At 47.5% G+C, this 21,148-nt stretch overlaps 1 protein-coding gene across 4 annotated transcripts in view; it reads right to left on the bottom strand.

The window, feature by feature from the left end:
* EFR3B (EFR3 homolog B) overlaps positions 1–19,267 on the bottom strand; it is an 86,942-nt gene extending 67,675 nt beyond the window's left edge. For 3 of the 4 annotated variants that reach the window (XM_045884205.3, XM_045884206.3, XM_045884208.3), the window contains exon 1: positions 19,112–19,266. In XM_045884205.3, coding sequence (XP_045740161.1) covers positions 19,112–19,196 — 85 coding nt within the window. In that variant the 5' untranslated portion in view covers positions 19,197–19,266. Of the gene's footprint in view, positions 1–19,111 lie in introns of all 4 variants that reach the window. The other variant, XM_064571945.1, reaches the window with a different exon arrangement.
* Between the last annotated feature and the right edge of the window lie 1,881 nt (positions 19,268–21,148).

The following is a 21,148-nucleotide window of genomic DNA, read 5'->3' as shown; positions in this document are numbered from 1 at the left end:
AGGATGCTACCTGCTGTTCGCCACATTCCTCCTCCAGGGTTAAACTTTAAAATCACCACCAGTAACCCCTGGTAACCACTGGGGAAAAAAAACCTAGCACAGAATCTTTAACAATTTTTATTTCAGCATGCTTTGAAATTGGGAAAAAAACAAAAACAAAAAAAGCCCTAGATAAGATACACTGTGGCCACGAGAACAGGCAAAGGCCTCTCTCTTCACTTCAATTCACATGGACTCCCGGCTATTCCCAAGGCCTTGGCCTCCTTTGCCTCACTTAGAAAATGACTCTCCGGTACAGATCGGACAATGAATCTTTTTTTGACTCGTTACTCAATACCCAATTTTCAAGTGCCAGCAAATAGATGGGCCTTTAAGCCCAGTTACCTTATTTTGTGCCCCAAAATGGGAATAATGACCTATTTGAGATTCCTCCCCTTGGTTCAGAATTCCATTCTCAGTATCTGCACCCGCCCCGATGCACAGGGAAGCAGATAGAAATGGATTGGTGGCTTTGTCTGGAAACAGCCCACACGGTCTTCAAGAGGGAACCGGCTAGATAAACCAGTGAACCCCCAGGCAATGGACGCTGTGCAGCAGCTGAAATTAATAGAGCTGGGCTCTGAGCACTGCTCCCAGGAACTCTCCAAACATACTGTCAATTCAAAAGGAGGCTGCAGAACACGTGTAGCATGATACCATTTCTGTGAAACACTCGCAGGCCAAACAAACTCGGCGTGTGTGTAAATATGTGTGTAAAACAGGCTGTAAATGCACCCAGAAAGTCTGGTAAGGATCCCCACAATGCAGGGTTAGCAGCAGTTACCTCCAGCGTAGGGGCTGCAGCTTGGGGCCTGGGGAGGAGGGGACAACGTCCCCACCACGGAAGCCACTAGCCACGTGTGGTTATTTAAATTAAACAAAATTTAAAGCTCAGTCCCTCAGGCACAGCAGCCACATTTCATGTATTCAATAGACACACGTGGCTAGTGGCTACCGTATTGAACAACGCAGATATAAAACGTTTGCATAACCACAGAAAGTTCTCCTGGGCCGCTCCGACTTAGACCTTTAGCTTTTATTTCAATTTCCTCCCCCAACAGAAATGTTTCTGTATTACATAATACAAAACAATGTGTAATATATGGGTAATACATAAACATATATAATTTCCATGTTTCTTCCATTTTCCCTTCAAATGTGATAGGAGGAATTTTCTGTTCAAATATTTGGATTCCGAGAGTTTAAACACACACACACACACACACACACACACGCTGTTGTCTGCACTTGCTCATCTTGGTTCTTGCTGGAATTGTGACACAAAGTTGCTGTGAAAGAGCCAGGAGTCATTCCAATTATTCACACATGCACACACCCATGCATGCAACACAAACCCATCGAGTACATTAGATGGGGTAGAAGATGAAAAGAAATAGAATGCAGGGGCTCCCGTGCCCTTGGAGTGAAAGCACGTGCACAAGCAGACTTAACCAAAGTTAATACAAGTGTCCCTGGAGTCAGAGAGCCAGCCTGCTGGGATTTCCAAGAATGGAGATGTCGTTTCAGTTTAGCTGCGTCCCAAGAGAAATGAGGCACAGATAGTATTTGGACAAACACGAGAAGCGAAGGCATTCCAGGCAGTGGGAACAGCATCAGCAAAAGCTCAGAGGAGCCAAGTCCAAGGGAGCGTTGTGAGAAATGTCATTGGCCCATCTGCCTGGGGCAGTGTTAGTGCAGCTCAAGTGTTGGGGGGCAGGTGGTGAAGTGCCTCCAGATGGCAGGCCAAGAGGAGAACTGTTGTTATTAGTAAATGACAGTCTCAACCACCTTTTTTTTTTTTTTTAAGGTAATCTCTACACCCAACATGGGGCTCAAACTCACAACCCCAAGACCAAGATCATATGCTCCACCAGCTGAGCCAGTCAGGTGCCCTCGACCACATTTTATTGTGCTGAGGAATATGTAGGGAATCTACTTCCAATGGATGAAACATGGATGGAGAGTGGTCTGCCCCTCCCATAGGCCACTGGGAATGAGACTTCCTTGGCAGGGGATCAAGAAAAGGGCTGAACTAGCAGTGCCCACTTTGAGATGTGACGAACAAACATAAGGGAGTCACACTGGGTGAGTATGTGACAGGGAGGCCAAGGCAAATTCAGTCCCTTGCCACAGTGGAATGGTGAGTAGGTAAAAAAAATGGAGGAAGGACGGGCTTCTGCTTGGTGGCTCACCTGCCCTGGAGCGAGTGATGACATTTGGGATCAGGGTGGAGGACCAGAAGTGAGGTGGGCAAAATGTGAGCTCCCTTAAGCCTCTCTCCCTCTCTTTTCCCGTGGGGGTCACCAAGGAGAGTTGACAGCTGAAGGGGAGGAGAGGGGCTTTCAGGGGAGACACTTGGAGACAAGGGAGGGCAGATCCTCACGGCATCTGCACAGCGACAGGAAAGACACCTGCCATCAGACAGAGGTGAGCACCCAGAGGCCACCTGTCATGGCAGTTTGGGGACGGAGGGAGTTTCAAGAAGTGCAAATGGTTGGGGCGCCTGGGTGGCTCAGTCGGTTAAGTGTCCGCCTTTGGCTCAGGTCACGATCCCAGGGTCCTGGGATCGAGCCCCACATCAGGCTCCCTGCTCAGTGGGGAGTCAGCTTCTCACTCTCCCTCTTCCTTTCCCCTCACTCGTGCTCTCTCTCTCAAACAAATAAATAAAATCTTAAAAAAAAAAAAAAAAAAAAAGAAGTGCAAATGGTCAAGATAGGGAAAGCCTGAAGGTTTTCTGCAGAGGGGACAGTGGAATCTCAAATAGAATGGGTAAGTGGACGGCCACCATGGAGGAAGGAGGAGAGGTGTAATGTCAACTTCCATCGCTTCTGGTTTAGAAGCGTCTAGAATATGACATGAGTCGTTTTATTTAACAATAGCAAAGGTGATGCTTGGTCTGTCTATGCATCCATCATGGTGGACACATTGCTTTGGCAGCTCACCACCCCCGCTGCCAGGCATGCGTACTTGAGGACCCACAGGCCACCTCCGGCATCAGCGGCGCAGGTCCCTCGGCGGGGGGCCAACTCCTGAGGTGGTCCTCACACCACATGCTTCAAAAGTGGCCTCAGGACCCTAGACATATTTTGTAGCTTTGATGATAGAATTACTGTTAACAGACATTGTTGCTCTTTCATGATTTCCTTAGTGCTACTTAATAAGCATTGTCTATCAGTGTAAGTAGTGTCCTGGTTACATTTGTGGAAGATAAGTATTTTGTGGCCCTTTGAACCCCAGGGAATCCTAGTCAATGAGAGCAAACGGGGAACAAGTTAATCCTTATGTGTATAGCTCTCTGTAATGTGTTCTGACCTCATTGTGGGAATTCATTCATCTGAAATGTATTCCTCTGAATACAGCACATTGAGGCATTTGATTCTTTTTTTTTTTTTTTAAGGACGCTTGAACTATGGGAGATAAGAAGGCTTCCAATAAATAAGTCCTGCCCTCAAAAAGCTTGCAGAGCAGTCAACAGAATCTATCACATAAAAACAGTACAGCATTAGAAATTTCACTGGCAATTTGGTTCAAGTTTGGAGCTAAGACCTAGAAATTAGGATTTAGGATATACGACACCTGTATGCCTTCCCCATTCCCATAATATGTCCAGCTTCCTACAGTGGTCACCGGGCAGCCTATAAAAAGCAGGGTTACTCACCTCCAGCTTTTCAAATGAACACACGGTATCAAATATAGAAACCAGAGGAAGCTTCATTGTTATGGAGCCAAACTGATTGAGAGCAAGTGTGAGTGCTCTAAATATATAGAAGAACTAGCAGATTTAAGATGCAGACTCTTCCAGGCTATGAATCCAAGATCAATCACTGAAGAGTCCAAATATATAATCAGAGAGTCTGTCACAGCACGAGCTGTCGGTGCCAGAACACAAAATTGGCACCATGCCCAGAGCTGCTAAAAAATAAAGCCAGGACCAGGGTGGTCGTGGTGCCAGAGGGAAATTTCAGAAGCAACACTTTTGAAATGCAAAACAGAAGCAGGAGCAAGTACCAGAATTCTGCAAAAATGCAAAACAAGTACTAGGTTGAGTCATACTAAAAATGCCAAGTAAGCAGCAGGCCAAGTACAGCCAAGACCCATTTTTAATGAAGCAGCTCTAGCGCGAATGGGTGCTCCGGACATACCAGCACGAGGAAGAAAGTCCCTCCAGCAGGTTCTGCCCTCTGCAAGAAGCAAAAAGCAGGTGGACTAAGAAGGCAGCTCAGCCGTGTGCAGTGCGTCTCTGAAAGCAGAAACCCAGCTGGAAAGGAACAGCTCCTTCGAAAGCTCTCGATGAGGAGTGCCGAATGCCTCCTTGGAAGCATATCCTCGGGCCCTCGCTGCTGCCATGTTATCATTAAAAAGGATGTTGGTAGTAACATTTGTTACTGTAATTATTGTAATTATGACCTCACCTGTTAATACTAACATCAGCAGACACTGGACAGCTCTCATTATGTGTCAGGAACTGTTAAGAGATTTGAATGCATTGTTTTATGTAATCCTCCCAACAATATTCAGCTGAGGTCTACTGTCCCCATTTTACAGATGAGGAAAACTGAGGCTTAGAGCAGTTAAGTAACTTATCCAAAGTCACACAACTGTTAGGTGAGGTAGCTGGAATTCAAACCCAGGCTGTTCACACTTGTTCTGGCCTGCCAAGGAGACACTGAGATTCATTCCTTTCCATGTGTCATTAGGAAAAAAAAAAATTAGCCAGGGAGTTACAGGTCTTTGCACAGAGATGTCATAAGCCAGCACATTATTAAGAATTATTAAGAACAGGTGAATAATATGGCCATTAAAGGCTCTGAATTCCTTGGCAAAAGACAGGACTGTGGGCTGTGAGGTCTCGGCAGCCCCACGGAGGAAATGGAAAAATCAATCCTGAACACACGCCCGGCCCCGCTCAGCCATCACCCAGACCTATGTTGGCACCGAGATGCTGCTGTAGACATGGTCAAGCCAGGCTTTATTTTGTCATTCAAAGTCCCAGAGAATGCCAGCGACAGTGCTCAGAAGGCCTTCCACCAGATGGCCCTGCTCTGCGGGCCCTCTGCCCGCTGCCCTGCCAGCACCATCAGTTCCCTGGCTACCAGCGACGAGCTGGCCTTCCCGGGGTGGCCTCCTCCACTCTCCGCTCAGCACGGAAGTTGTCTAGCAGCCTAACGCCCCTGACCAGCCGCTCTCAATGGCCACTTTTCCTGGGGTGCTGGGGACCGTCTGGGGCTGTGGGTAAGATCCCCGGTGCCGGCTGGCACAGGGCCGTGGCTGTCTCCCGGCCCGCCAACTTGCCAGCGATGCAAAATAGACCCGCTATTGTTTGCGTGCGTGTTTTCTTCTTCTCCTGGGTTTCTTACGGTCTTATTGTAATCTAATTAACATGCAGTAGCTGCTCAGATCTTAAGAGTTCACTGCCTTGAGTTTTAACAACTGTTTACACGCTTGTGTCACGACCACTCAAACAAGAGATAAAACATTTCAGATCCCTCTAAAGGGTTCCCCTTTCTAGTCAAGCCCCTCACCCAACCACTATTTGATTTCTAATTTCTCTAATCATAGATTTGTTTTTGCATGCATTCTTGCATAATTGTTTCTACAACATAATTAGGAGATTCTAGATAACTCTCCACAGGCTTTTGATGATGAAAAATACTCCTAATTATATTTACGTTCTGCCACCATGCAACACATGCTCACTACACAAAATGTGAAAAATACAAACTATTTTTTAAAGAAAATTCAAAAACCATCCATGATCCTATTGCGCAGAAATAACCATGGTTAGTATTCCAGTGGATTTCTTTCAAGGCTAGTACACACGCATTGATTATAGGCTGGCTCCCTAGTGGAGCATGAGCTTTTTCGTAAATAAATAAGGCTTGTTGCTGCTCACCTCAGAGAGGGCCATTTCAAGCTGCCGGTGTGAGAGGTGGCTTGATCAAAAATTCAACCTGCAATTTAGGGTGCCAGCCCCTCCAGTTCAGTGGGGGACACCGTCTGAATTCACTGTTTATTTTCTTCTGTGAATATGTCTTGCACACCTTCTCCCCTGGACCTCTTACGGAGCTTCAGTTTCACTACTCCCAAGGACAGCGGCTAGCTCCTTGGGATACACCCCCCACCAAGATGAAGACGCACTTGCCCCCACGCAGACCACCCCTGATGCACCCTCCAAATCTCATCATCATTCCGGCCATGTCCACCACACAGACACACCCTCAATTTTATTTACATAAATCTTCTTTCTTAAAAAAAAAATGGTACTTTAATGATATTCTTCATTCAACTTGGAGGAGTTTTTCAGAGATCCAAGAATATGATGACATCATAATTTCTGGTCTCCTTTTCTATACACCCCTGAGCAATCAGGTGACAATGCTAGGTCATCAACCACGGCTGAGGCTGAATAATATCCCATTGTACGTATAGATCACATTTTGCTTATCCATTCATCTGTGGATAATCACTTGGGTTGCTTCCACTTTGGGCTATTTTGAATAATACTGCTATGACCGTGGGCGTACAAATACCTTTTTGAGGCCGTGTTTTCACTTCTTTTGGTATATACAGAAGTGGAATTACTGGATCATATGGTAATTCTATTTTTAGTTTTTTGAGGAACCGCCTTACTGTTTTCCATAATGGCTGCACCATTTTGCATTCTCACCAGCACTGCATAGGGCTTCCACTTTCTCCACATCCTCGCTAACACTTATTTTCTGGTTTTTTGATAATAGCCATCCTCGTGACTCTGAGGTGATACATCATTGTGGTTTTGATTTGCATTTTCCTAATAATTCGTGACACTGAGTGTCTTTTCAGGGGCTTGTTGCCATTTATATATCTTTGAAGAAATGTCTATTCAAGTCCTTTGCCCATTTTTTAACAAGTTTTTTGTTGTTGAATTGTAGGCACTTTTTTTTTTTTTTGAGAGAAAGAGAGAGTGTGGTGGGTGGGGAGGGAGGGGCAGAGGGAGAGGGAGAGAGAGAATCTTAAGCAGGTTCCACGCCCAGTGTGGAGCCTGATGGGAGGCTTGATCCCATGACCCTGAGATCATGACCTGAGCCAAAATCAAGAGTTGGACGTTTAACTGACTGAGCCACCCAGATGCTCCAGCACTCTTTATATATTCTGGAAAGAAATCTCTTATCGGATATCTGATTCGTAAATATTTTCTCCCATTCCATGCCTTTATACTCTGTTGATAGGGCTCTTTGGTGCACAAAAGTTTTTAATTTTGAGGTAGTCCAATTAATGATGGCATTTTCAATAAAAATCCAGGCATAATAGAAGAAAATAACATTGGAATGAAACAGACCTGTTTCTTTTCTTGGCTATGCCACTTAATGAACTGGTTGACCTCCAACAAGTCATTTAACTTTTCTGAACTTTTTTTTAAAGATTTTATTTTTAAGTAATCTCTTCTCCCAAAATGGGGCTCAAATTTAGAACCCTGAGATCAAGAGTCACATGGTCCACCGACTGAGCCAGCCCGATGCCCCCTTTTCTGAACATTCTTATCATTATCTGAAAATGGGTCGGGGAAAAGAATACCTCCCATCCAGGAATTTTGTGAAATTTGAATATACATAAAGCAAGAATTGTAGGGGCGCCTGGGTGGCTCAGTTGGTTGAGCGACTGCCTTCGGCTCAGGTCATGATCCTGGAGTCCTGGGATCGAGTCCCGCATCGGGCTCCCTGCTCAGCGGGGAGTCTGCTTCTCCCTCTGATCCTCTTCCCTCTCATGCTCTCTGTCTCTCATTCTCTCTCTCAAATAAATAAATAAAATCTTTAAAAAAATAATAATAAAGCAAGAATTGTAGCGCCAGCACTTGGAATGTACACAGCTCTTACCCACACTTACCCCAACATACTTGTCAGCTTCATCACCCCATTCAACAGGACCCCAGGACAGACACTGTTTGTATTAACAAAGGGATCATTACCCTCATCTGATCATTGATAGCCAGGTTACATAAAGGACCTGAGATCACAGTGTCTACATTGCCATCTGGATCTTTTGAAAACTCCCATTGTGGGTACACCCTCAGTCCCTGCTTCCCCGCCCAGGGGACAGACAGCTGCTCCAACCCATTATCAGACCTAAGAACTGGGGAACCCTTCAAGACCATCCAGTCCAGCTCTCCCAGTTTGCAGATGGTGAAACCAAAGCTGAGGGAGGTTAAGAATTTTGCTCAAATTCACAGAGCCAGAATCAGCTCTGATGGCCAACTCTCCCTCCCAGCACAGAAATGAATGTCCTTGATCAAGCAGAAGGAAAGCCTTGTACGACGTCCAGCACCGCCCACTCCTCAGAACACTCAGCCTTGTTCTTCTCTGACAGTGTTGTCTGGGGGGAAGAGGACATTCTTAGTGGTGCTGTGGAATAGCTTTGGGGCAAAACTTCTCAAGACAGACGTGTGTACTGTATTTACCAGCTGCTGGCCCAGGCAGCTCGTAGGACCAGGCACTTTCAGGAGTTTCATGGGAACAATATGGGAAGACCTTGGTTTTGTTCCCTTTTCTATTCTCTCTGTATATGACCAAGATTCACACACCTGTGCTTCTGCTCAGTGCCTCCATCCTCCAGCTCGGAGACTGAGGGTGCACAAGGCTGTGTAGTGCTTTATCCAGGAGCATTCTGGTCAGGTGCTTCCAAGCAATGCAAAAACAGACATTTCATTGCCTTTGCCTCCAAGGGCCTTTTTATCTTTCTTGTTTTACAAAAGAATAATGCACAAAAGATATGAATGGAAATCAAAACAAAGATTTACCCATAATTATACTACTAAGTGACCTTCCTTTTTGAAGAAAAAGATTGTGACATTTATTCTGAGCTCCACAAGTCAAGGAGGAAATGTGGGAGAATGTCTCTCTAACTGCCCTTCACCATTTTTTTTGCGGGCAGGCCAAGCGACTGTTTCTGATGACGAACACCGTCGAAGTCTAGAGGAAAATTCAAATGGTTATATTCTGGCATATTCTTTACTCCATACAGCATTATGACCAATGGGGGAAGACAAAGTAAAATGGTTTTGAACTACAGGGTTCTTTCTGAGACACCGCCCCCCTGCCCTGCCCACTATCATTGATGCCCTGGAAACACAGGCTGCTCTGTTTGGATGGATGGATGGATGGATAAATGGCACACATAATTATTTTATAGTTCAATGCAAACATCTGAGCTCTTACTACATACCAAAGATCTCTGCTGGATGCTAGGAAAAATAAAGATAATTAAGATACGGTCTGTGTCTTCAAGAGTGTCACAGATCTAGTGTAGAAAGAAAGAAATGACATTCGGTGTGACAAATAAATGACAAAAATAACAGCAGAGCATAAGATACAGTGGGGACCCAAAGAAGATGTGGCAGGAGGCTGCGGAGCTCTTGATTTTTTCAGCATCATCTTGGATGCTTCTGCTCTAGAACAAGTAGTGAGAAGACATCCTATTACAGGTACTCCTTTCTAAGGGATCTCTGCCAAGGTCTTTACAAATGTTCTTGTAATTTGGGGATTCTTCTTCATACAATTTATAAATGTTATTTAAAGTATTATCTACCTAAAAAGAAAGTTGGGACACAGAGCGAAGTCTTTCTCAATAAGCAGGAGGTGAAGCGTGGAGCTCTGCTAAATTAGAAGCTAAGACTCCTGCTTCCCAGGTGCTTGAATTTATCTGGGTCCTTCTGTAGGGTGATGACAAAGTCAGTATTTGAACCCAGATGCCCTAATTCTCAGATTTATAGTCAGACCACAGGATGTGCACTAGGGCACTGAGCTTAAAAGCCCTAGATATAAACCTACAAGGAAACCATGCCAAATCTACTCAAATATTCAGTTTGGAATTCTTCCCTTGCAGTGAAATTTGCTGATTGGCATAAGGCACACTAATTGCCACAAGGTACAAAGGCAGTGTTTCATCTCACATGAAGCTCTGTGAGCACCTGCTTAGGAGACAGTGGAGAGAAATGACTTCGACCACCTGCATAACCTTGAGCAAACTGTTGGACTTCCAAATCTCTGTGCCCTCAACTCAACCACAGAAAGAATGGCATCCACCACCCAAAGACAGTTCTGAGTTGAGATAATGAGTAGAATGACGTGGAATAAACATTGCTAAATGTCAGTAGGGCACAAGAATGTAGCATAGTATGTGCTATGGTGAGGGCTGTGAATTGTGTAAGATTGATGAATCACAGACCTGTACCCCTGAAACAAATATTACATTATATGTTAATAAAAAGAGAAAAAAAGAATGTAGCACAGTATAAGACTTGGCTAAAGGGGCCACATCTGCCCTCTTTGTGGTCTCTGAGATTTTCTTGTCTTTCTGGTACAGGGATGAAAAGGGACATGGTCACGGACTGCCAATCCATGGCTGGTCCTCTAGGAGACCAGAAAGCGCTCAACTTCATCAGCGTTAATGGCTGTCCCATCTCAGGGGCCCAATCTGGCAGGCAGATTTCACAGAGGCAGGGGTCTAGCTCACAGTATGGAAGCAGCTCTCTGGTTTTACATTGTTTTTACCAGACCCTGCCATCTAAGGCATTTAACAAACACAGTCTAAACATAACATTTCCATCCTTGTACCCCGGGATCATCAGTGTTTCTGGAGAGGTCGTGGGCATGCCCCAGAAGCATCCATTAGAATTGCTTGCATGGGGGTAATATCACCTTTGATAGGCATAGTGTTCTGCAATGGAAACACACTCAGCTAGACATTATCTCATTTGACCCCCTCAGCATACCCTCACTACATCAGGCAGACTGATTATCCCTATTTTACAGGGGAGGAAATGGGCTCAGAGGGAGGGGAACTGTCCAGGGTCCTATGGCTAGGAAGTAGCCATCTGGGACTGGGGCCCCTGTCCCACTCTCCCACACACCACTCAGTCCTGACCCACCCCTCAGAGGCAGTGATTGCCATATCCAGACTGGCTGGACCTGAAGACACGGAAGGAGTTTTAATTCACAGGAAAACTGTCGAGAAGCATGAGGTCCTCCTGCTAAAGAAGGTCCCCAGTCTCTGTTCTCCAGGCCAAGCACTGACCGTGGAGCCTGTCCTTAAGAACGCTGCCATCTAGGCATGTGTGTGACTCCGTGGTGGTCATGATAGCCCCCCTCTGCCCCCCTACCTGCCCCTGTCTCTGAGATGCATGCCCGTGCCTCCTTGATTCTCATGCCCTCACAGGCTCCTGTATCCTATCTTCCGGCGCCACCAACCTGCTCTCCTGGCTCCTCTCCTACTTACTTATCCACACCTAGGGCTTTCCCGGGGCCCTTGCTCTCCCACAAAACAAAACAATGATAAAGGGGGTAAGAAGGGTACCCAGAGGCAGGGGATCCCACCGAGAAGTGAGGGCTCCCAGATTCCGTGCTGACTGGCTTAGACCCAAAGAGAAGGCACATCCCCCTCAGGGGTCCATCCCTGTCTTCTGCACTCCTCTGCACGGCCCAAATTGACATGCATGAGTGTGAGGTACAGTGAGCTCTGCAAAGGAAAGGCCTGGATTCTCGGAAACATTCAGAATATTTCAGGGCTGGTGCCATGGCAAGGAGGCGGGGTGTCCACACTCCACCTAGGTTGAAATCCCAGTCCTATCATATAACTGTGTAGCCATGGGCAGGTTACTAAACCTCTCAACGCCTCCATGTTCTCATTTCTAAAATGAAAATAATAATCCCTAACATAGTTTGGGGAAGATTGAGTCAGTTAATACATAAAAAGTGCTTAGACTACTGCTTGGCACACAGTAGGGCCCAGTGAATGGAAACTGAGGTAATAGTAATTGTACTGCTACTCAAAACACATTTAAGGCTGAAATACATAGAAGGTCAGGAGTTACAAGGTAGATAAAAAAGATGACACCTAGCTTAGGAGTCACTCTTTGAATAAAGTTTTCCAGTGCCTTACTCTGTACCAGCCACTGTCCTATGCCCTAAAGAGGGAGTAGGGAGAGAGAGAAATGAGTTCCCTGTTTTCATGGAGCTGTTTTCATAGTGAGGGTATGCTGTTTTCCCTGTTTTCATGGCAGTAGGGAGAGAGAGAAATGAGTTCCCTGCCTTTCAAAGAGGCAGTAGGGAGAGAGAGAGATGAGTTCCCTGTTTTCACGGAGAACAGACCAGAGAAATACTAGATTGTGATAAATAGCTGTGCAGGGAGGTAAACAAAGGCACATGAACGGGAGTGACCAGTAACTGTAAAGGCAGGAATGGCTTCTCCAGGGAGCAACCTCTCTGAAGGCTCACATTTATCCGTGGAAGGAGAAATCACATCCATGAAGGGGGACAAGAGCCTCAGTGAGTCTTGGCTTATGGCAAACTAGGAAGGAAGCTGAGAACAGAGCCAGGGGCAATTTCAAGGTGAGGAATCGGAACCCACAAACTTGCATTTGGACACGTCTCAGGGCTCTCCAGACTGGTATAGAGCAGATTAAGGGAACTACAGTTGCAAAAGAAAAATCTAATTTAGATCAGTATTTATGAAATACCTCCTCTTTTTGGAGGAACTCAGGGAGGATTTTCTTTCAGATCTCAGCATCTCAAAAAGCTGTTTGGGGCCTAGGCAATTGAATAAAAAAAAAACAACCATATCTACAGATGCTATGAGTCTTGCAAATGACTTTTCCCCTCTTTTTTGGCCTACAGGAAGCTCAAAACTGAATTTCCTGTAGAAAACTCAAAACTGAATTTGCAACAGGGCCTGCTGGTAGGCACTTTTTTTTTCCCCCTGAAATAACTTTATTCTCAGCTTTTTTTCTGTATAATTCTTAGATTTTAATTGCTTTGATCTCTTTATTTATTGTAATGCAGGTATGTGTACATGTGTATATGTGTTATATAAAGTATAGGCTCCAAATCATCTTTAGAACAAGTTAGATTATAATAACTTTACAGCCCTAAGGAATTTAGCACCTATTTCAAAATAAACTATTTTCTTTTTCTTTAAAATTTTTTTAAAAATTTTTTGAGAGAAAAAAATAAACTATTTTCTATACGTGCTTATATAACCCACATTTATGTAGCATGGGAATTTTTTTTAAAGTTTCAATTCCCTTCCCCCCGCCCACCCCCAGTCCTACCACTTTTTTTAAAAGGGGCAAACATTTCCCACTGGAAGTGCACAATTGTAAATGGTCCAAAGCTTCTCACTCCTTCGGCAACTACCTGGGGCCTCAACAACTATCTCTGCTTTTCTTCATTTTCACTTCATCCCCCCCCATTCTGCACAGTGGCCCCAGTGCCCCCAGCTTCATTTCCCTAAAAGATCAATTGTGCAAATCAGCCTTTTGGCAGTTTAAAATCTTCAATGGCTCCGAACGCTCATAGAGATCATTGAACAGCCCTTATCTTGACAAAATCTCCATCAAGTCATTCTCCACCTAACCTCTGCCCAAACCCAGGAAGCCCCCGCCCCTAATTCTCTCTGGAAAGGTCTCTTTCCCCACATCTGTGAGCCTTCTCACCCTGGTGCCTCCACCTGGCACACCCTTACCCCCTTCTCCATCCAGCCTTCAGACCCCATCTAAAGTCTTCCCAAAAGGCTCCACCTCACAGCGGTGTCTTCCACCTGGAGGGACTGCTGGCTGAACATCTAATGAGTAACTCCTGGATCCTGCAACACTGTGCAACTTTACTGAATCTACCTTTGTATCATTTAGTCTTGCACGTTTTATAACCTGGTTACCTACTGAAATTGGAATCTTCTTGATGGAAAGGGCTTCTCTATGTTTTTGCATCCCCCTTGATGCCCTTTGGAGGATCGTATGTAGCTGACACTCCAGAAATACTTGACAGTGTATATCTATTTCCCTTCAAAACACAAAGTGTAAAGCAAATGACAGGCAAGTAGTTAATACCTTCAATAAATAAAGCAGTCACTGGTATGAAAATTCACTAAAATGTAAATGGTTAAAAAACATAAGGAGTGTTTGACCACTAGAAATAAAGAATACAAATTAAAATGACAACTCTTCTATCAAATTAGCACAGGTTGGGGGGAATCTCAATATTTAATGCTTTTGAGAGTACAGGGGGTTAGGTACTCTCAAAACTACTAGTGGGATTATAATTGATACAAACTGAAAATAATTTGACAATATGTAACAAATATTTTAAATGTTCCTATACCTTGATCAACCCATTTGGAGAGCTGCTAGGGAAATATTCTAAAATTCAGAGAAAGCTTTGGTACCCTTCCTAGGGTTATAATACTGTATGTACAACCTAAATGTACAAGAAGGAAATTATACTTCCAGTCAGTAGACTGTTACATAGCCATTAAAAATGGCAGCTATTAACTTGGGTGGGGGGAGGGGGGAGGAATGCTTATATTTCAATATTAAAGTAGAAAATATATAAAATTAGATATAAAATTATGTAAAATGAATAATTCTAACCACATAAACAAATGCATGAAGGAAAGGTATCAAAACAGTAAAAGCAGTTATACTTGTTTATAGTTTACTATGTTTTCCAGATTTTCTAGAAGGATTGGATGACTACCAGGAAAAAACAAGATGATTTTCAAATTAGATTTTTCTTTGTTGTTGTTGTTGTTTGATATAAGGAACAGTCTCACAGCACTGATACTAAGCTTATGGGACATACATTCTTGTTTCTCCCTGGCTTTTTTATTAAGAAACAGAGAGGAGAGAGTTGAGGAAAGGGAAGGAAAAAGTGGGGGCAGCTCTCTTATCCTGATTAATCTCTGCAGTGAGGTGGGCGGACATTGTCATCTTTGTAGAGCCAGGAAAAAGGCTCAGAAAGGCTCAGGTCCAAGGTTGCCTGAAGGGCAGAGTCAGGGTTCAGACCCAGGCTATGGGGCCCTCGGTGCTCCCTCACCCTCCCACCCAGGGTAACCCAGCCAGGATGGGGCAAGAAATCACAAGGAAAGGGCAAAAGGTGAGTACAAAATCCTAGTGGTTATTCATATAAAAGTATTTTTTTAAAACATTGGTTTTAGTGTGTAGCATTGTGGACAGTGTTTTCCCTCCTCTTTTTTCTAGACTTTCTGTAAAGTAATATTAACTTTCTACTTTCACACATGGGCAGAAAGAAAACTGCCTTTGGATTCACTGAACTGTGAGCTGCAAGGAGATCCTGCCCCGCTTCTGAGAAGACTAAAGGAGTTGGGGGGGAAGGGGGGGAAGGGGAGGCAGGACACACAGCTCCTGTCCCAAGCCAAACACCGCACCATAGGGCTGCAGGAACCTCAAGATTTGGGGGAGGAGGTTGCAGCCTGTGCGCATGTGGGTGCCTGGGTGTGTGTGTGGGGGGGTGGGTGGGTGGGTGGGTGGGTGGGTGGGTGGGTGTTGTAGGAGTTGCCTGTGATGGGGAGCAGCAGGAGCTGTGGGGATTTCTGCAACAGTGAGCCTTGCACCTCAGAGGGAGTCAGCTTCACCCTGCAGCTACTCCACACCATCCACACGGGTTGCACACTTTACAGAGAGGTGTCCGCCATGGCTCACTTCTCTACAGTCCGCATTCTCAATCACAAAGCATGAAGAAAGGCAAATGTTGAGGATGAGGCAGGACCTAGAGGTGAGCAGCTTTTGTTCTAGTGGGATCGGGCTCTACGGACTGTATGTGGTTCTGGGGAAATTCTGTCCAGTCGTTCTCCATGGCCCACTGCCCTCATCCTGGAGGGTAGCATTTCTCAGAGAGCTCTGTCTCACCTCAGTGGGCAAGTGGGACACTCCTAGGCAGGAGAGCTGTGGCTCCATCCCAGGAGAGAGGAATAGGGAAACTTAGTTATACAATTCAAACACAAAGAAACATTAAGGGGAACCCTTTTCTTCCCAGAAAATGTGCCTACGATTATTCTACCCCAGTACCAAGTGCTTTTATTTTTCCAGCTACTTTATCAACCTGTGTTCCTAGGTATAAACAAGACTGTGGGAAGTCACCTGAGCCCCTCTGGAGAGCCATTTCCAGAAAGTGACAGGGATTTAGGAATGAGTGCGTGGTAAGGAGGCAGCGGGGGTGAGTTTGGCAAAGGGAAAGCAGCACTAGTTCAGGGGCTTGAGTGGCTAGTGAAGGCAGATGATCTGTGTGGTTAAGCTGGGGTGGGAAGTGATGCAAACAGCCATCTCAGGAGCTGGCAGAGAGGAAGAGAGAAGGGTAAAGGCCCAAGAGGATCTGAAGGGACGAGGCTCTCAAGCAACCTGTCTTGTGAGTGCAGAACCTCTTGACGCACTGTTACACCCGCTGCCCAGCTTTGAGGCTCACCACAGACTCGGGAGGCATAGATGGGCACTCTACCAATTCATACCGAGATGTAATTTCCAGAGATGACCCCACTTGTCTGTGGTCACATAGCCATGAGCTGGCTCTTCGACTGAGATGGGCTGACTCCAGTTCTAAGATTTTTTCTGTCCCAAATAGCACTGTGTCCTCTAGCCAAGACAAGGGGCCCTTATTCTTCCACAGACAGAAGGAAGGGGAGGGAGGAGACTGAGGAACGCAGCAAGACTAAGTTGTCAGGGGCTGAGGTAAAGTGAGGAGGAGGGAAGAGGGGAGCTGAGGGAGATCTGTCCCAGATCTCCAAGCAGCTGAGAGGTGGCAACGGGAGTCAGGTTTTACAAATTCATAGTGTGATCAAGTCACCCTGGTGGGTGGTCAAGGGACACATCCACCTAAAGCTTAGGTGACTTTTGACTATACATGGGGGCCTCACAGCCCATCAGTCAATAAAATCCCTCATGGCATTTTCCTAATGAGCATTTACCCAAGGCATTGAGGGGGGAGGGGCACTGAGCTAGGAAGCCTGTTTTCATTTTCCCCTGTTCCATCTAACTTTGTCAACTCGGGCAAATCACTTGGAAAATAGGGGAAAACAAGAACCAAATATAAGAAGTCCGGCTCTGTGCCTTCCCAACCTCTCAATCCACTTCTTTTTTCATCACTCTCTTGACTGCCGGGGAGCAAATGATTGTAAGTATCACATGGACCCTTTCTTTTCACGAAATTCAAGAAAATACTGAAATCCAGGCCACTGAGGCCTCCCCTTGGAGAGCGGGCTCCCTTTTACACCTCCTAAGACAAGGCTTTGCACTAAGCAAGACTCAGTAATAATCTCCCCACCAGCATTGGTGTGACTTTGCTTTGCTGCAGACAACTGCCCAGAGGATTCCTTCTTTATAATCTTTCTATGAATGATTTAGGAGTAAGTACCATCTCTGTTTGCATCTGGAGGAATAAAAACATAACAGAGAAATGAAAAAGCTGTGGTGTATCCAAAAATAACACCCAGATATGCTGGCTTCCCAGTTCACCTCTCTGTACCAACCAACTCCTCCTTGATCTGCTTCACACAAGAGAGGCAAACTGGGACCCCCAATGTCCAGATATCCCGGATCAGTTATGAAACTGTCTCAGACTAAATGCAATGAGGTGGCCCAGCAGAACTAGGGTTCCTAATTCTTCCCCATTCTGATGGGCCTGGTCCTAACTCCTTCCCCACTGCAGGTGCCCTGCAGTCACATGCTCTTGTCAAGTGATCTGCAGTTTCAGGCTGCATACTCCGCAGAAAAGAATAGGGGGGAAAATAGAAAGAAAATACGGCTTTCTCCTGAGAACCTCACAACCTCCCAGCTTATAAAGCAACCACCTTGTTACCTTCCTGCAGAGTCCCCACTGGCCAGGAGAACACGCTCTCAGATCAACCCCCCCTCCTTTTGGTGCATCCAAGAGAAATCATACTTGCTGAGGGGATCTGCTGATGTCTCAACCTGGTTCAAAAATGCAGATGTGTGACCACAGGACAGGAAAGGACACTGATGAAACGGCTGAATGTCTCTCTCTCTCTCTCGAAATAGTGAGGCCCACTGATTGCGGAGCCTTTGTACCATGCTTAGCTTCCTCTGCGTCCACCAAACTTTGTGACTCACAGTCTGTTTGCAGAGTGAGGCAGCTGAGAGGGCCTCGGTGGTGGGTTAAATCGGGAACTCGCTCTTCTCCCAACACTCACCCCTCAGGTGCCACCTGAGCTCCTACCTGGCAGTGCGGTTGGGAGGTGATCACAGCACCAGTGTTTTGGCTGGTCCTAGATAGCTGCCAGAACCCAGGACCTGGGTCTTGATGGACTTATGTCCATCGGGATCACATCTCTCTCTCATTCTCTCTCTCTTTAACACACACACCCAGGCACACACAAACACCCCAGCTCAGAGCGTCTGGAGGCTCTGTAAGGCAGCTGTGCTCCAGTGCTCCATTCATTAGAGATACAATGTGAGACCCAAAGCGCTCTCTTTTCTTCACCCACACTGCCTCTAAACCAGAGAAATGCCTGGCAAATGTTTAAAGCAGAACTGTGCATCAGTAGGGTCTGGCTAACTGTTGCACATCAGTTGAGGGGATGGCTGGGGAAGGGAGGAAGAGAGACTGGGGAAGTGGGGGGGGGGGGGAGCAGCCAGAAGGTGGCCGACTCCCCAGAGCTGCGCTGTACCCTCAGCAGCGTCTCCTCCCTTCATCACTGCCGAGGGCAAATCTGGAAGTTAGGGAACCTGGGACCCGCGGGCGGCAGGGGCGGACAGAGGCCACGTCCATCCAGGGGCGGCGACAAGAGACTCCCAGAACTGGCTCGCGCCCCAGCCCTCTGCACCGGCGCCGCCCCCCTCATCCTCGGAGCCCGGCGTACGCAGGCAGCGAGCTCTCCCGGCAATCCCAGACCCGCTTCCCGCATAAAACTCCCCAGCGCAACCCGCTTTTGTTAATTCTGCGAACGCTGTCACAAGACCACCTCCACCAACGCTGCCTCCCTGCGCGGCTCCGAGGGAGACCCGCTCTCCCCACAACGCAGCCGCTCGGGATCACCCCAGTCCCCCGCCCCCTGACGCACCACCGCCCACCCGCCCCACGCCGGCAAACGACCCGCCCGCAGGACTTCCGAGGACTCCAGGGTCCCCGGCCTTAAGCATCTTTGTCCTCTCAGCGCAGCCGCGCGCGCACAGAGCGACAGAAAGAGCCCAGCCGGGCACCGAGTCCGCGCCCCCTGGCCTCGCCGGGCCCCGCAGGGGGACAATGGTCCGCGCCCCGCAAGTTTGCGAGCCCGGAGGCAGAGCCCTCCTTACCGTACATCTCCGCGGGGCGAGCGCCTCCCGGGAGGCCGCGTCGCCGTGTCGCCTGCAGCCAGCACCGGCGGCGCCTGCCTTTCATTCACAGCCTGGGCGGCGGATGGCGGCTGCCGGCGGAGGCCGGGGCGGGGCGGGAGCGGGAGCGAGGGCGGGACGCGGAAGGGCCGGAGCCGGGAGTCGCGCGCCCATTCAGCCGCCCAGGCTGAGCGCGGCCGCCCTCCGCTCGGGTTGCTGGGCAGGGCCGCGCCGGGAGGGGAGGAGGCTATGCTAATGAGGCGTCCCTCCCCCTGGCTCGGCCACTGCCGGGCCGCCCCGACCCCCCGGCCCCGCCCCGCCCCAGGAAATTCCCGCCCTCCTCCTGCAGCGGCCCCGGCAGCCTCCCCAGAAGCCCGAACCCCAAGAAGCGCCTTTCCCAGCCTGTCGCTCCCAGGTTCTGGGAGGCGCGTTTTCCAGCTGCAGCGTTCTTCGGGGGAGTCGCCCCCCCAAATTCCCTGCCCCTGTCGGAATGCGCAGGCCGACAGCTGACATCGCCCCTAACCCGTGGGCCCCGAGGGTCAGCAGGGGCTCCTGAAGCTGCAGGTGTACCCTCCCCCCCCCCCCCCATTTGTCCAGGATGCGTAGGCTGAGCCAGGGGACGCAAGGAAGAGGGACTGAGGAATAACTCTCCTCCCTTCCTTGGCTCCTTAGCGAAGCCCCATTCTCTAATTAAGAACTCCGCTGTGGCCCTCCCCGCCAGTCTCCTGCCGGCCGGGTGCTTGCTACCAGAGAGCGTCCTTCCTGGGACAGGTACGCGGGAAACGCACCCCACCCCACCCCCTCAGTCCTGCAGGAAGCCCGCTTGCTTTTCCTCTCCCAGATTATTTCGTGTGATTCACAATTTTTGCGCCCAGGATCCTCTCTACTTGTGCCCCCAGGCCGACTTCACCCTCTGTGACCACGTGAGAAACAGACCTAAGGCAGAAGACTCACGCCCCACACCCTGATGATATCTTCTGGCCCCGCCCAGGGGTTCCCTAAGGCTTCTCCATCCAGCCTCCTCTGCATCTCACACATTCACCTGGCCTTCCTTTCAGCACCTATTCCTTAGTTTCTCCTCTTACCCCATGGTTGAGGTTTTTGTCCCTAACATATTCTACAAGTAGCAGTGAGGGAGGTAACAACCTTAAAGATGGCGTGATGTCTCCCATTGTACAGAAGAGGAAACTGAGGTGGTTAAATTTGTGTTCTTCCTAGATACTGAGCTGCGTGTCTGCAGGCCAATCATCTACCCTCTCTGAACCTCAGCTTCCTGCAGGACTATTCGGAAGTTTATATAAAACCTACATGAAAGTACACGGTGGGCACTCACACAGTTATTTTCTTTCTTTCCTTCCTCACCCAAGGCAGGGAACAGAACTGGAGGGAGAATCCTGGTTGCTGGACTCTTGGAACAGTGCTCTCTCTTTTGTACCCCAAGCTCATGTTTCTTATTTCTCTCTGGCCTCACCATCTCCTCCTACTCCCTTGCTGTTTCCAGGGTTTTTTTGTTTTGTTTTGTTTTGTTTTGTTTTTTCCTGTTCCTTTACCTCTTTAATTCTCTTAGCAGCACATGTGAGTGCTGGAGGCCCCCCGGGAAAACCTGGGAGGGTTCCCGGATCTCACATTTAGTCTAGACCCTCAGATGACTTACAAAGAAGCTCTAGCTCTATTCTCCAGTTTTAGGAGGTCAGGTGACTTTGAGATCTGCTGAGAGTTACACCTGAACCAGGGCAGAAGGGAGAATTTGGAATCAAGCTTGGTCTGGACACCTGGAGATACTCCCAGCTCACAGTTCAATTCAGCACAAACTATACTCATTAAACGCTGGTGCCTGCAGCAGAGTGGCAAATGCACTGTCTTCATGGAGTGAAATGGCAGGTGTTACTTCCATATGAGGAAGTTGGGTGGGGGCACAATCTTCTGGCTCACAGTTTGGTTTTTTCTTTTTTAAGATTTTATTTATTTATTTATTTGAGAGAGAGAGAGAGCGCATGGCAAAGCACAGGGGCATGAGCA

This window comes from Mirounga angustirostris, unplaced genomic scaffold (assembly GCF_029215605.1).
Source record: "Mirounga angustirostris isolate CCGP_5_RB_7025 unplaced genomic scaffold, mMirAng1.0.hap1 SCAF_10, whole genome shotgun sequence".
Lineage (NCBI taxonomy): Eukaryota > Metazoa > Chordata > Mammalia > Carnivora > Phocidae > Mirounga > Mirounga angustirostris.
Note: the sequence above shows the minus strand (reverse complement) of the source record. Positions and strands in the feature narration are given on the sequence as shown.